A 16,595-nucleotide genomic window follows, 5' to 3' on the forward strand; every position below is an offset into this window, starting at 1 on the left:
ACATAAAAACATCGAAATCATTATGCCAACTAAGGCCTTGTTCTCTTCACCTTAAAAAAATAATATTAAGTAAAAATAATTCCAGTTCAGTAAAAATAAGTTCAGTTCAGTAAAAATAATTTCAGTTCAGTAAAAATAATTTAAGTTCAGTAAAAATAATTTCAATTCAGTAAAATTAAGTTCAGTTCAGTAAAAATAAGTTCAGTTCAGTAAAAATAATTTAAGTTCAGTAAAAATAATTTCAATTCAGTAAAATTAAGTTCAGTTCAGTAAAAATAAGTTCAGTTCAGTAAAAATAATTTCAGTTCAGCAAAATTAAGGTGAATCAAACAGGGCCTAAATCTAAAACTAACCTAACAAATTAGGAAATAAACAAGATTGAACCTGTAATAGTTTTCTTACTCAACAACTATAGGATTATAGCTTGTTTCTCCTTTTTCTTCTTCTTCTTCTTCATCGCTATTGAGTAGAGCAGCCGGAAAGTCACCACGAAGAACTTGAACCTTCAACATCATTGGATCTTTCGATATAAGCTCGAAAGTACAAACATCTCCAACCTTAAGTTTGTTGTCAACAGCAAATTGTTTCCATCTTTTATCCAACCTTTTATGCACTACATTTTTACCGAGATAGTTCATCGTCCAACTCTTAGTGCCACGAGTGAGGATCACCGGGGCTTCAATGTTAGGAAGGATCGGTTCGAGCACCTTCAGCCGGTATTGTCTAATATATATAGATGTAATCAAAGAAACTTTTTAATCACGTATTAAAATTAAATGTACCATTTTTTTTTTTTTAATTTACCTATATTCTTGTAAATTGAAAGAGATGAAAGGAAAAACATACCAATTGATAGAGAGGAGAAACGTGCGTCTTAGTAAGATTGACATGGAAGAATGGTGCTCCTGTCTTCGGTTCGATATCAATATCCTCACAAGTATCCACTCTACGTTTCATTTCTCTAAAACACAACAATCCATATAATATTATAAATATCATCATTATATTTGATATCATTCACATAAACGATACTACTAATTAAATGAAGTACTTAATTAAGCACTCCCTATTAATAAAATTTATATGTGTATATGGTGCAAACTTAAGACTTAAGACTGTTGAGGATAAACACACCTCTTGTAAATCGACCAGACAAACAAATCACAAGCACACACAAGCTACTAATTTGTTCAAATGTCACACTTAACCCAAGCTATATGAAATATTCTCCGAGATCAACAACACCACTGGCAATATCAACACATATAATGCAGCAACTTAAGGCAAAGAACGAGCATAGACAATATAATCAAGCAAGAGACACACGATTTTTACGTGGAAAACCTCTTCGATGTGAAGAGTAAAAACCACGGGACTTTAGGAGTTCACCCAAATTGTTCTTATTATGATCAAAGGAACGTTACACAAACACAATTCCAAGGCTAAAAGATGGGTACTCAATTACCCAACAACAACAATCATAAGAACAAAACAATTAAGGAAGAAATTGAGAGATAAAACCAGAAAATGGTGCTTCTGTCCAGAAGCCTTATCTCACGAACCAAAGCAGAAGATGACAATCCGACCGTTGAAAATAAATCCCTAGATGTCCCGGACAAGATGTCAAAATTTGAGCTAAATCGGACCACGTGATAGAGTATATAACATATTCCTGGGCCTCAACCATCAGCTTAAGCTTTTGGTTGAGTTGGTCCTTTAACATGGTATCGGAGCCAACGTGACATAGAGGTCACGGGTTCGAATCTCGTCCACCCCTCCTTTAAAGTGGAATTAATTCGCGCCGGGTATGAGAGAGCCTGTGCTGCATCCACATTTCAAGCCCAAAGGGTCTTTCATGTGAGGGGGAGTGATAGAGTATATAACATATTCCTCTGCGCTGTGAAAACCGTGAACAGGGCTGCTCACTTGAGCTCTCTGTATTTTTCTCTTACTCTCAACTAATTGATTCCCTCATTAACTCACTATAGTTGGCAGCAAGTAAGTGATGTTTTTAAGGCTTTGTGTCAACAAGTAGTAGCTTCTCAAAGAAACACTAACACCACTTGGCTACTTGGGCTAAAACTTAACTAGTTGCCCCAAAAGCTAACACAACATCAAATGGGCTTTCTCCACATAAGAAGGGACCCATAGCCCAACACATACGACATAGCTCAGTTCGACATTAGTCACGGCTCACGAATGTGCTGCCTTGGCCGCCTTAGCTAGTTACCTCACTTGGCCGAGGAGCCAATCTCTGGAACCTGACCCCTAATATGCCTTGCCGCTCAACAGCTTTATGTAGTCGTATTTGTTTGAGAGAAAATGCACTATTTGTATGTATTGGAGTTTGTTTTGCCTCCTAGAAACCTCTTTTATATAGGACAAGATAATATGACTAGGGGAGATCGTAATTAATTAAGCTGGTAAGTGGTAATTAAATTTGTTCTTTCTGTCTATAACTGTTGTTCATAAATCGTAGTAAGAACATCATATCATATAGAGATAGACAGAATAATAATGAAACATAATATAACCAAGTAGCTAGGCATACATAATATAATATACTCGTACTAATTCAGATTATAATTTTGGAATTAATCAAACAGCAAATTGATGAATACATCTAGAAATTAATAAAATGAATACTACATTAATCTTTATTCAAGTGGAAACAATTCAGATCAAATGGAAACAAATGAACCTATAATATAGGCCGGGCTAACCTAAATCGGAGTTGGCCATGGGAGTTGGGAATAAGGAAATAAGTTCATGATCAAAGGAAATGGACTACTTAAACTTAAATCGTCGATAGTATGTGCCGTTAAAGCTTTCATGTCTATTGCAAGAAATTGGCCTGATGTTAAAGCGTGTGCATAGACAATATCTCCGTTGAAAGGATCAAAACCTTTAATTTTCATACTATATTTCCTATAACAAGAGGAAACGGCGGCCATACTACCGAGATCAACACTACTAAGATTGAACTTTTTTACGTTCCAAGCATTGTTATTATACTCCCAAAAGGTAAGTATTGCGATTGGATCTCTATCATAAACGCGTTTATTGTATATTCGTATGCACCCTTGTACATTGCTTAGGCGAAAGTTGTCAAAGAAAAGTATAAAATCATCCTCATCATCAAATTCCTCTGGAAATTTGATGAAGTCGCATTGGTCAGGCTTGTCGAAAGGATCGTATACGACTACACTAAGCGTGCTGTATGCCCAATGCAACTTTCCGTTACATATCACAGCAGGTTGATTACTACGAGTAAAAGTTACTCGATTATAGTTTGAGGGGCCCGGAACCACAAAGGTACTCCAACAGCCACTATCAGATGAGAAGATATCGAATTTGATTTGAATGTTTTCGACATCATCAAATCGACCAATAACCACTTTGTATATCGATGGATCATCCTCGCTACAAAGGATGCCAATAAAAGAAGCTATTTCATCGAAGTTCCATCGACGAGGAAGTTCCAATGACAACTGCTTTGTCGAGGGATTACATACCAAAAGATTAAGTTTTGTGTCATGGATCAAATACAAGTCTTTCGACACACTTAACAAATTAAATACCCCGACTTTCTTGTGTAAGAAATCGAATGAAATTGGAATCGAGTCTTTAAGAGTAGATTTCGAACTAGGAAAAACTTTTTGAATTTTAGTGATGAATTTTTCACCATACATGTCTTTCCTAGTTCCTGTAACAAGTACAAGCAAGTTATTATTATTATTAACCTTGCCATTATTATTATGATGGCAAAACCGGTCCACAAAGTATGGATTCGATATCAATGACATCCAACGCTTAGAGACGCACATAAATCGACGGGTTGATTGCCATGGTAGTCGGATAAGAACTTCAATTAACATCTCATCGGTTAGATTTTCCAGTTGTAATTCTATACAACTCTCGTTTGCCATGGCTAAAGCTAAATCTAAAATTTCAAGGGTTAAAGGCAATTGAAAATTTTATGTAAAATTTCAAGGATTTGACTAGATAATATAAATCTAGAGGAAAAAAAGTCTAAAGATTAGAATTATGTGAGATCCCAATATTTGTCATATACTTATGTATGTATATAAATATTCATGATATTCTAATTTATGTTGTAGTAGGAGTTTATGTTTATCACGGAGTAGAATTGGTTGTTAGAGTACATTTAAGATAACTTTGCAATTTCCCTTCTTATTGTAGCTTAATTAATCTTTTTTAGTCTTTATTGGGCTTCAAATTAAGGGTTTTTTTTTAAAAAAATTTACTTTGCACGCATACCATGGGCATACATTAAAAAATTCATAGCTTCCTAATTTTTTTTTTTTTGGGACCATACTAAATTTTTTTTTTTTTTTTTTTTTTTTTTTTGGAACCATGATAGATACTTGTATATATATATATATTTTTTTTTGACAAATACTTGTATATTTGATAACGAGTAATATTTACAATTTTTTTTTTGTTTCAAAAAAATAAAAATAAAAATTAAAAAAAAAGTAATATTTAACCTTTCCAAAAGGAAAAGTATTGTATAGAACGTATTCACGAGTCCAATCATACAAACCGAAAAAAAATAAAAATTTTAATTGTCAGGTTTTAGATAATAATGGCCAGATATTAGATTACAAGTGTCAAAAATTAAATAATAATAATGGTAAGATATTAGATTTCTTTTGTTTGATAAAGGTTATAGTAGTCAGGTAAATATTAGATTTCTTTTGTTTGATAATAGGTCATATTGGTCAGGTATTAGATTTCTTTTGTTTGATAATATGTTAGTATGGTCGGGTATTAGATTTATTTTGTTTGATAATATATTATATTGATCAGGTATTAGCTTTTTTTTTTAATTGATAATAGACAATATTGGTCAATTCGAAAAATGATAACGTAAATACATTTGTGTTAAGCATGCCATGGTATCCGATTGGAAATATCTAAGGCCCCGTTCTTTACAGTTGCTCTGCTCTGCTCTGCTTCAATCTGCTCTGCTCTGCTCTGTTCTACTTAAAATTAATACTTAATATTGAATTATTATAATAATAATTAATATTTAATAATAATAATAAATAAATAATATTTAGTATTTAATAATAACAATTAATATTTAATAATAATTAATAATTAATAATAATTAATAATTAATAATAATAATAACAATAATTAATTATTGATATTAAATAAAATAATAATAATAATATTTAATTATTAATATTTAATAATAATAATAATAATAAATAATCGGAGTATTCTCTCTCTAAAAAAAAACCTAGCCTCCTCTCTCTCTCTTCTCTCTCCTAAACTTTAGTCTCCATTGTCAATTTTCAAGGGGCTTCCATCGGATTTCACCGGTGGAAAGCCCCAAATTTTATTTTCTTTCAAGTTTTTTAATTTGTTCTAGGTTACAATAATGTCTCCCTCGAAAAAAGGGTTTATCTCCTTCGAAAGACAAGGTTTTTTCGATCTCCTTCGAAAGACAAGGTTTTTCGGACTCCTTCGAAAGACAAGGTTTTAATTGTGTTTAATGTGGTCTCTGGTTGTGCGGGGCTACTATTGATTATGGCTAGGATTCGGGTTACGGAATCAACACAAGAATTTTCTTTCTCACAAAATTGCGAAGCGGCGACGGATCCACTCAAAAAGTTGTATGAGACAACGAAGCGAGAATGTGCCGAATTGTTATATTTATGTATTTGGATTCTTAGCCCTTCCCCGATTAATTCTTGTTTGATTTTGCTAAATTCGTTTTCATTATCGTTAATTGTCAATTGTAGATGGCGTATGGCTATAATTAATGAAATTTAATGTCCTTTAGGACTTCTTTCAAAAAAAAAAAAAAAAAAAAATAATAATAATAATAATAATAATAAATAATATTTAACATTTAATAATAATAATAATTTAATAAGAATAATAATAAATAATTAATATTTAATCATAATAATAATTAAATAATATTTTATAATAATAATAATTATAATTAATATAATAATAATAATTAATATTTAACTTTAAAAATTTAATGATTATAATAATAATGTGATAATATTAGTAATAATAATAATAATAAATAAATAAATAAATAAATAATAAATAAATAAATAAATACTAATAATAATAATAATAATAATAATGAAATAAATCTGCTATGCTCTGCTCGACTCTGCTGAAATCTGTTCTGCTCTACTAAAATCTGCTCTGCTCTGCTGAAATCTGCTTTGCTCTGCTGAAATCTGCTCTGCTCGGCTCGGCTCTGCTCTGCTCTGTTGAAATCTGCTCTGCTCTGCTAAAATATGCTTTGCTCTGCTGAAATCTGCTATGTTCTGCCCATAAGCTCAAAAGAACAGGGCCTAAGTTGTTAATCCATGAAAATCTTATGTTGTTGCTACGGCTGTATGTTAACAATGATCTATGTGTTTATATTGTGCTGGCCATGAAAGCTGTAGGTGGTAGTGATAAGTGTTTTATTTGTCCGCTTATCATGGCTTTCTAAACACAATTTTGTACTCTTTCCCCTACTTTAATCCCTTTTTCTAACTCCTCTTTTGCTAATTTGCATCTTTTGGCTTCCCCGTTTCTTTTTATGTGTGTGCTCGTGCTTTTAGGTACAATGAAAAATGGGCTAAATAGCATAAGCATGAAGAAATACTCTTTGGAAGCAAAGGAAAGCAGGAGCGGGCGTGCACCTAAGAAGGAGCGGGCGCTCCTACCTTAACTGCCACATTCTGCCTCCCCCTGCACATATAGGAGCGGGCGTGCAGCCTTCAAGGAGCGGGCGCTCCTCCCTGTTTTCTTACATTCTGCCCCAAACTGCTTCAAGAGGAGAGGGCATGCAGAGAGCCCAGGAGCGGGGGCTCCACACAGAGGAGCGGGCGCTCCTACTTACTGGAGCGGGCGCTCCTCTTGTTCTGAAGCCCGATTTTGACGGATTTTGCTATGTAATTTTTGGGCATATAAATAGGACGTTTGACTTCAGATGGGGGGATCTTTTTTTCTCTTTAGTTCCTTAGGCCCTTAGTTTCTCTCAACCCTCATTAATTAGCTTAGAACTTCTCAAACTCAATGATTGTAGTAGATTAATTGAAGATTATTCTCTTGAATTCAACAACTTTGAAGTATTTTTAAGTAATCTCTTTCCTCTATCTCTTGCTCTTAATTTTCAATTTTAATTGTTTTGATTTGATAATTTCTTCCTTAATCTTGTTTATTTACCCTTGCATGTTTAATCCATCCTTGTTTCATCTCTTTCCTGGTTTACTTGAATTCATGAAAACCCTAGATTTAATTGTTAGAGCAACTTCCACCATGTTTAGTGAGTAGTCTCTTAGTTAGGGGTTGGGTGAAAACCCAACCAAGCTATGGCTAATTGACTTGGATTTATTCATGTGCTACCTTGGTTTGATAGTTTTTTGTACTTGAATTGATAATTGCATGTGTATTTTGTTGGCCACAATATGCTTATGTGTTCATCCCTCTTCTCACATCGAAAGATGGGGTTTTGGAGTGAGTCCTTTCTTGTGCAATTAGATTATGCTACTTTCATGATTTTGGATGTTTGGTTTCATTGAGTAGGTTGCTTTAGTATGGTAATTAGATGAGAAATCTCAATTATTTGAGCTTCATGCTAGTTCGGAGCGATCGAGAGACAAACTCGAGCTAGAAACCCACTTCCTATCCTTGAGACTTAATCCTTATCGTGTTAGTGCGTAATCTAGGGAGTACTTATGTTGTGACTTTGAAAGAAGACAATATTAAGTTCCTTTACTATCTTCTATGTGTGCTCATGATTCATCCTTGTTATTGATGCCTTGGCTTTGGTTGGTGTTGAATCTCGTTTCCCCTAGCGTTCTTTTATATAGTAGCTAACCATTTAAAACCAAATTTGTGACCGAATTAACTTACAACCGTTTCATACTCTTGGTGTTCTTCACCCATTCCCTGTGGACACGATCCTCTACTTACCCTAGACTTGTCTTAGGTTGGTTTAGGTAGAATTATTGTTTGGTTTTAGGGTGATTGTCCAACGACCGATATATCCCTATACCAAGTAGTTGTATTAAACTGATTTTCAGGGTTTATATCTCTCGATGGGTCCTTCTTCCACGGCGGCTAAGAGCGGCCATGGTTGAGAATTGGGGCGAAGATTGGAGGAGATAGAGTGGATTGAAGTGGGTTAGTTTGTGGAGGAATGTGAGGGGGAGGGTCACCGACCACCGACAGGGGACTAGGCAGTGGCATGGCAGTGGGTAAGGGATGGGATGAATGTGTACATTATAAACTGGACTCGTGTGAGTCCGTTCTACTCAAAACCTTCTCTAAAATCTTATATATTTCCTTTTTTACAAGATTTACCATAATTTTTTTCCTCAATTTCTCTCAATTTTCCCCCCCTCTCTAAAATAGAGATTTAGAGAGGGGAAAAATATATGACATCTGACTTTATTTTAGTCATAGTGAATTCTTTGCTTATTATGGATGATCAACTAGCTTAGTTGGTTAAAATTTTAAGGGTGGGACTCAAGATTCTGGATCAATTACCGTCTACATCATTTTGCCCCTTGTGGCTTTCACTATTTCAGGCTTAATAAAAGCAAATGACATCCATTGATCCTTATTCAAAACAATAACCAGCTTGTTTACGCGGACCTCCATTCTACTTGTATACAATACATAGCAGCTAATACAAAAACCACATTAATGGAGAGGTCATACGCTCATATGGTCATACCAAGCTATGTCAAATATATTTCGTAAATAAGTTAACAAAAGACCACTTACTAATAAACAACCTAGCTAATTTATTAATCATACTAGAGAAAGAAACATGACTAATTTTATTCAACAACTATGGGATTGTTGATGGTACCATCTTCCTTGTATAGTAACATAGATGGAAAATCACCTCTAAGGACTAAGGACCTGAACCTTGAACTTGAGCAAAGTATCACTTTGTTCCACGAGCTCGAAAACACAAACATCTCCAACCTTTAGATTGTTGTCCTCAGCAAATGCTCTCCACCTAGAGTCGAACCTTTTATTAGATGGTGTTTTGTCACCTAAATAAGCTGTCTCCCAGCTGTTTCCACCGCGAGTTAAGATGACCGGGATTGTTTTGTTGGGAAGGGCTTGAGAAAATTTTATAGGTAATATCTGGTACAATCAATGAATTAAAAGTCATTAGTCATTCTTCTTAAGCACCTATATTATGTCATATGTACTAGGAGTTGTGCTGTGGTGTAGTGTACAATATATGTATGATGTTATTTCGACACAAAGTTTCATGACATAATATGAATGTAAATTAAAGCTTTCTGTTCCTAAAAGTTAAACAGATGATCCATGAAAAGTTAATAAGAAAGCATATATACCAGTTGATATTTATAAGCAACAAGGCCGACATGTGACTTCACAATAACTATAGGAAAGTAAGGCTTTCCTGAAAGTGGCTCGATATCGATATCCTTGCAGGAATCTGCAGCCACAGGTTCAACTTCAGATTCTGGTACAGGATCTACTTCAGGTTCAACTTCAAGTTTAAGTTCAACTTTAGGTTCTGATACAGGATCAGCTTCGGGTTCATGGTCAGGTTCAAGTTCAAGTTCAACTCCATGATCAGACTCTGGTTCAACTACTACTTGCTCATTATTTTGTAGTGGTTCTAATTTGTCACCCATTTCTGTGACAGGAAATTTAAAGGCTCATAATATCAAAAAACATTGCTCGAAAATTTCAATGTTAAGATGCAGATTATAAATGAATAGAAAGTAATGAACTAGCTGGCTTCAAATTTTTTAAGCAATAATATAGTTAATTAATCGCGAGTTAAACAAAGAACAACATTAATCAAACAGGACAATTGTTCTTTAATTAGGCTAGAATAAACTAGAAGGTTTAAGAATTTATTCCCATATACACACCAAATGTGTAATTTAGGCCGATTAAGAATGAAAACATGTCACATTTACTAAGGTCTCTATAGCTGATCCACCCCAATTAGGAATCTAACTTCTTTTGCTCGAATAATATTCATATCAAACTTTATTTATATCGGAGGTAGAATTTGATGTGATTTGTTTTCTTGTAACAAACTCATGTCTCATGGTTCTGTAACATCAATTAGGAATGCGTAGATTAGTAGATTTATCTTTATTTCGGGCAAAATTAACTTTATACCCCCACTTTTTATGTTTCCTCACACTAAAATCTCTTAAATACCCTTCAAAGTTGGGTCCATATTTAATACCCTTCAAACTTTATGGAAAATGTCTAATCGTTGCACATAACCTGTAACGGATGTATTAATTGCACAAACCAACAAAGTGCATTTTCAAATGTATTTTTATTCTTTTACTCTACTAGAAAACAAAATTGTGGTATCTTTTGTGATTATTCCTAACATACTTCACACGTGAGTTTACACTCTCTCCATTTCCTTAATTTCCGTGCAAAATAAGAAAGGAACACAACTAATTGAGACCAAGGGACTAAAATAAAGGGAGTACAAAGCCCATTGCACAAGACATCCATTAAAATCAAAACAAGATGTAAAAAAAATGACAACAAATTCAAAAGAAAAGTTAGAAACAGACAGCAAAAGGCCCGTCAATAAAAATATTGGATCAAGGAGGATTGTCAAACATGCAACACATAATAAATAAAGTAAGTAAATAATCTGGAAAATGTCAGATCAAAAACAAATATACAAGTATGAAGAAAACAGAAGATACCCCCATCAAAAAAAAAGCTGAAATTAAAAAACCCCAAATAAAGAAGTTGCTTAGAAGTAAGCAAATAAAGATATAATCTTGCAAAAAAATGGTAAGATATAAATAAAATTGAACCAAAAAAAGTACCTGAAAGCAAGCTATAGATTGCAAAAATGGTAAGATTTTGATGATTTTCTCTTTCACGGTTTCACCTCTATTGCTCAAAGTCAGAGCAAAAGATTGCCTCAGCTAGACTGCTACACTAGCTTTCAATTTAGTTTCTGACTTCAACTATTTTTCAGAATTCAGAGAGGTATTTATTTCCTGCATTTTATTTATTTATTACTTTTTTTATTACTTGCCTTGCCCTTGGGAAATTGATCACAGTTTTGGGCCTAAAGTTATATTGGCTCCTAATTCAATAGTGTAATTAAATTTGGTTCAGGGAAAATGGCCAAATGGGGTTTATGGTTCATACACTACCTCTATTATTTATTTTTATTTTTATTTTTTTTCGGTACATACTAGTTTATTTATCAAATAAATGAATTTTTGTTAATCTGGTGGCATTTCTGTAAATATATTGAAAAAGCATGGTCATTTATTCGGTACTTTTAATGAGTTGTCCAACTACTATTTAGTGAGAAAATTACACATGTACTCTCAACTAGCACATAAAAGACGCGTGTATTTCTCCATTAGTAATTGAAAAAGACGATTATGCTCACAGATAAACAAAATTTTTTTTTTTTAATTAGGAAATTAACTGGACACACCTCTTATTTTTTTAATATGTACACAACTACTCATTTACAAACGAGAGTTGTAGGAAAATTGAGTTATATTGTACGGGACTACGGGGTAGTGAATAAATTAAATACTTTTTCCGTTAAAGTTATACTTGATACGTAGTATTTTTGTAGGCAACCGATCTTTTTACGTCGCTCCATTCATCCAGTTACGGCGTTAGTACAGCGTGGGTTACTTGATGGTAAAGCTAGATATGAACTCTATGAATTTATTGTAGGTAGTTGGTGGTTTAAAGACCATCCAAAAGTAAGTTCTTTTAAGGCCAAATATCTCTTTAAAAATATAGCAAAATATAATTTCACAAAAATTTGAGCAACTTTAGTTTAAAAATTCTATCAATTAAATTTATAGACAAGATTTGTCAATTGTACCAGTGAATTTGAGAAATAGAAAATTAGGTGTAATTTTGTGTAAGAAATTAAGTAAAATAAAGATTAGTCAATGGAATGATGAGAGAGAAGCAAAGATATGTTAAATATAAAAGGAAAAAAAGCACTCTAGGTTTCTGTCCAAAAGAGTATAGTAAAAGTATAAAGATTAAAAAAATAAGTTCTGAAAAAAAAAAAAAAAAAAAAAAAAAAAAAAAAAAACTGTAATAATAAGGAGTATTACTACAAATAATGGCTAAGAATAGGAGTTGAACCCTTGACTTGCTTCCCTCACAAAACCAATTAATTGTATCCGGCAAGCCTTTATTCATCAATTTTAGACTCATAATAACATCTTATACGATTTTTAGAGTGCTCATATGATGTTGGATCATATATTCATATGAGACATTTCAAGTTTCATATAACAAATCACGTTACAAAATTGTATAAAAGGGTGAATTGGAATGGAGTTAAATACTATAATTTTCCGTACTAGTAATGTATACACAATATAAATCTGGTTCAACTATTTAAAGTACGTATACTATAAATATAACTTAGATAATGTTTACATTTAAATATTATATACAAAATTATTGACCTATGCGATAACCTTAAATGAATACGAGGTAAATAAAACGATCATTAAATCATCCCCATCGGATGCTTAATTGTACATGCGTGTAATTTAATAAAACTATGGCTGGGGATAGTAGCTACCTGATAGATATTATATTTAGGATAATATTTGTCGCAGATTAGGATATATTTATGGTATATTTTGTATGTTTGTCGTATCTAGGATTCCTAACGTGTTTAGGCCTAGCGTTGTAAACTCTATATAATTGACCAATGGTACACACTCCAGATTGAGGAGCTTTCCTGAAGCTTTCCCGAAACCTAACACTACCTAATGTGGGAAAACTAAAGAAATGAAGGGAGTGCTAACATTGGACATATAAAAGTTTAATATTGATGATGAAAAATACAACTTACAAACGTAAGTGTAAAAAAAAAAAATTATATGAAAAAATATAAGTTGTTTATTTATTTTTATTTTTTACAATAAAAATGCATATTTTAACATGTCTTATTCCAATCATTAATATTAAACTTTTTTTACTCTTACGTTTGTATATTTTAACATCAAGGAAGATTATTTTTGTTGTAAAAAAATATATCTTATTTTTTTCCTTTTCTTTTATTTTAACATGTCTTATTCCAATCATCCAATCATTAATATTAAACTTTTTTTACTCTTACGTTTGTATATTTTAACATCAAGGAAGATTATTTTTGTTGTAAAAAAATATATCTTATTTTTTTCCTTTTCTTTTATTTTAACATGTCTTATTCCAATCATTAATATTAAACTTTTTTTTACACTTACGTTTGTATATGAAAAATAATCTTCCTTGATGTTAAAATAAAAGAAAAGGAAACAATGTATATATGAAAAAATAACAATAAAAACAAGACATATACAAAGAAGCTACTTTGTAAAAAAAAAAAAAAAAAAAAAAAACACTTTAAGATGGGCAGTTTCCATAACACGTGTTTTTGACACAATAATTCATCACTGACGTGTTTTTTCAAGTATTAGTGAATAGAGATACTTGAAAAACTTATTGCCGAAATAAATGAGCTTTATTTCACCAATTAAAAAAAAAAAAAAAAAAAAAAAAAAGCGCTTATTGTCCACTCTACATTAATTTTTTTTTTTTTTTTTTCCTTTGAAGATCCATTCACTTATAGTTGTAGTCACAAATTCACAATGATAACACGTTACTTATTCATGACTTCTTCTAAAGTGAATATTATTAACCTTGTATGACCTAATCTGCATTGTAGGCTTGTAGCATTAAATAACCGCCAACTATTACTCCGTATTAAGCAGGATTGGAATAGCAAAATTAAAATGTTGCGGTATTTAATTTTTCTATTTTAAAATCATGTTAGTGGTTATTTTACCGTCATTAAAAAAAAATAGTTTCAATGCATTATTAAATGTAGTGTTATGACAATTTATCCTATGAATAACACTACATTAAATGAATCAGTTTTTTTAATTCAATAATAATACTCGCATTAGATTCCATTGGAATAAGAAAAAGAGCATTAATTTTATGAAATTGTTGTTTTTTTATACATAAGGGCTATGTATAGCAAAACCCTAAATATTAAGAAGCTTCTTACGAAGTTAAGAGTATATGAAGCCGTTTTTAACAAATAATCACATTTAATCCCAAAAAAAAAATAATAATAATAAAATAAAAGGTAAACATGCATACAAAGCAAGTTCTTTTAAAATAACTTAATAAGTGTCTTGATGACATGATTGATGTCTATGTAACACGGTTCCAAAAATTAGATTCACCATTACGTCTCATAACTCTTGCTGCACATAAGATATATTGATCCCTATCTCGCTCCCTTTTGATCTATTATCTATGGCAAAGTCACTATAAATGTAACACCCCGACCCCCAACAAATTAGGAAGGGGTCTATTGTCATAGAATGTGCATCAACGGTCAACAACTATCTTTATATACCAAAACGAAGTCCCATGAGGTCACCTATCCCAAGACTACTCTCAGCCAAACACGCTTGACTGTGTAGTATTTTGGCAAATGAGATCCCTAAAAATAAGATGACCTTATTGGTATGACTAGTATATCAAATTCTGATAAAGGAATCATGAGGGGTATTACAATAAAACCATGACATTCAAACACAGGCACTGTAAAACTCACACCGCGATTTCATAGTTCCAGGGGCGGATCTATTAAGGTGCACAGTGAGTCACGTGACTCACCAGCACAAAAAAAAAAAAAAAAAAAAAAAATCTAAGAGACCCCCTATTACAGATAGGCGGTCTCTTTGCTGCTTCTATTTGAGATTAGCCACTGTCAGTTTTTTAGATATCAAAGAGACCGCCTATTAAAATAACAGATAGGTGGTCTCTTTGTTGCTGCCATTGCCACCACGTCATTAGAGACCTGTTATCTATTTTTGCGCTTCAATAAAGAGACCTGTTATATTTAATAACCGGTCTCTTAAGTTATCTAACATTTTTTTTTAATAATTCTTGTTTTTAAGTAAAAAATCATAAAGTTAGTTTAATGTAATAGTTTTATAGTATGTATTTTTATATCCTATTGTTGGATTGAAATAATTTTGGTGAAATATAATTTTTTTATATAATTTTTGGATTGAAATAAGTGATCAATTATTGATGGTGACTCATAAGTTCGAAAATCCTGGATCCGCCACTGCATAGTTCACAATACCAGGTCTTAATGATTACATTGAAATGAAAGTACGATATTAAGTTGTATGATAAAAAGTGCATAAATAGTACTACATGTTAACCAAAGTGTTTCATTATAAATCAACTGGTTGCTGAATTTTCTAACACACCATCAGTGCTGGCGGATTCTTCATTGTATAGGGGGGTGGTAGTATCCTCATATACTTGCTTCGTACCGCGTCGTAAAGCAAGTAAGTCCGGACGTCTACGCCTACCTCTAGTTCTACCGACAAGAAGCTCGGAAACATCCTACGTTGCACATACATACATTTCAATTAGTATAAAATTATTGGTAGTGATGATGAATTGAAGCTCATCAATATTTTTAGTCATACCAACACACATTATACATTGGAGATTCTAAGGGTCCAAATGTGTCCCTAGCTACCTTAGGGTGTCTTTCGCCATATGCAACATCTATCAACTTCAAAATTATAATAAAAATAGATATATATAAGGATAACAAAATTGTATTGACAAGTGACGATAAAACCGAGATATTAAAAACATGGCAATTACACTATATTACCCCGATTTTTCCATAGTCACCAGATATAGTTCGGTCTAGCTTCCCTGCATACCCAATTCGCTCCATGTTCCATGCCTTAACTCGAGGATATATATCCCATTCATTTGGATCCAAATCAAGGCGGTCCAAATAGAATATCTGAAATGAAGGGCAATAATGTTGTTATATATAGGAAAGATCAAAGTGTATTCACAACATTTTTGAAAATATCATAATCACCACCTAAGACATTAAATGCATAAATTAGATACTCACTACAGCAAATATTGCACATCCACCGCATCCACCGGCAAATCCATTTGCATAAAAACGTCGTGCGAACCTTGACACATTCTCTATGAATTTTGACAAAACCAGTTCACACCAATCATAGTTTGTGCAATCCATAGAACAACTCAACGCTGCTAACAAGTCAGATGCCAATCTAGGTGACTGTGTTGGGCATAATATCATTTGAAGGGCAATGATTAGGAATAACGTTTTGAATTCTTCTTCCTCGTGTGCCTCAAAATGTCCCTCCAATCTATCCATCAATTGTACTGTAACGGGAATGCCAACTGAAGTGTAAGACTGACCACATTGTTGGTTTGGTGTCGTCTCCCATGCCTTTCCATATTTTAATAATATTGTTTGCACCTTCAAAAGAGCTTCCCCGGACAATTGCTTGTTTGTAGGAACTTTATTTTTTCCAACGGGGACTCCTAAAATCCAATGCACTTGGTTCTTAGATAACTGAAACGGCCGATCAGTTGTACCAATTAAGCACCTATTGATTGGATCAATACGCGTCATTATCCAGTAAGCTAACTGCCGGGAAGATGCATATGGGAAGCAAAATGTAGTAGTCCACCAAATCCCATCTCAC

The 16,595-nt window shown here is 32.7% G+C and overlaps 3 protein-coding genes across 3 annotated transcripts; all 3 read right to left on the reverse strand.

Annotated features, from left to right (window-relative positions):
* Nucleotides 1-398: 398 nt before the first annotated feature.
* LOC145628197 (B3 domain-containing protein Os06g0112300-like) lies at nt 399-957 on the reverse strand. The gene is made up of 2 exons (XM_081680507.1): nt 847-957; nt 399-707 (listed from the first exon to the last, which is right to left on the reverse strand). The coding sequence occupies exons 1-2, from the start codon at nt 955-957 to the stop codon at nt 399-401; spliced, it is 420 nt and encodes a 139-aa protein (XP_081536633.1).
* A 1,766-nt stretch (nt 958-2,723) lies between these two features.
* On the reverse strand, nt 2,724-3,929 carry LOC145628199 (F-box protein At5g07610-like). Its single transcript, XM_081680508.1, has one exon. It carries the CDS (start codon nt 3,927-3,929, stop codon nt 2,724-2,726), a length of 1,206 nt encoding a protein of 401 aa, XP_081536634.1.
* An 11,243-nt stretch (nt 3,930-15,172) lies between these two features.
* Nucleotides 15,173-16,216, reverse strand: LOC145627313 (uncharacterized). The gene is made up of 4 exons (XM_081679708.1): nt 15,986-16,216; nt 15,731-15,868; nt 15,545-15,625; nt 15,173-15,450 (listed from the first exon to the last, which is right to left on the reverse strand). The coding sequence occupies exons 1-4, from the start codon at nt 16,181-16,183 to the stop codon at nt 15,283-15,285; spliced, it is 585 nt and encodes a 194-aa protein (XP_081535834.1). The 5' UTR covers nt 16,184-16,216; the 3' UTR covers nt 15,173-15,282.
* Nucleotides 16,217-16,595: the final 379 nt, after the last annotated feature.

The sequence above is a fragment of the Chenopodium album genome, chromosome 4, assembly GCF_948465745.1.
Source record: "Chenopodium album chromosome 4, dcCheAlbu1.1, whole genome shotgun sequence".
In the NCBI taxonomy this organism is placed as follows: Eukaryota; Viridiplantae; Streptophyta; class Magnoliopsida; order Caryophyllales; family Amaranthaceae; genus Chenopodium; species Chenopodium album.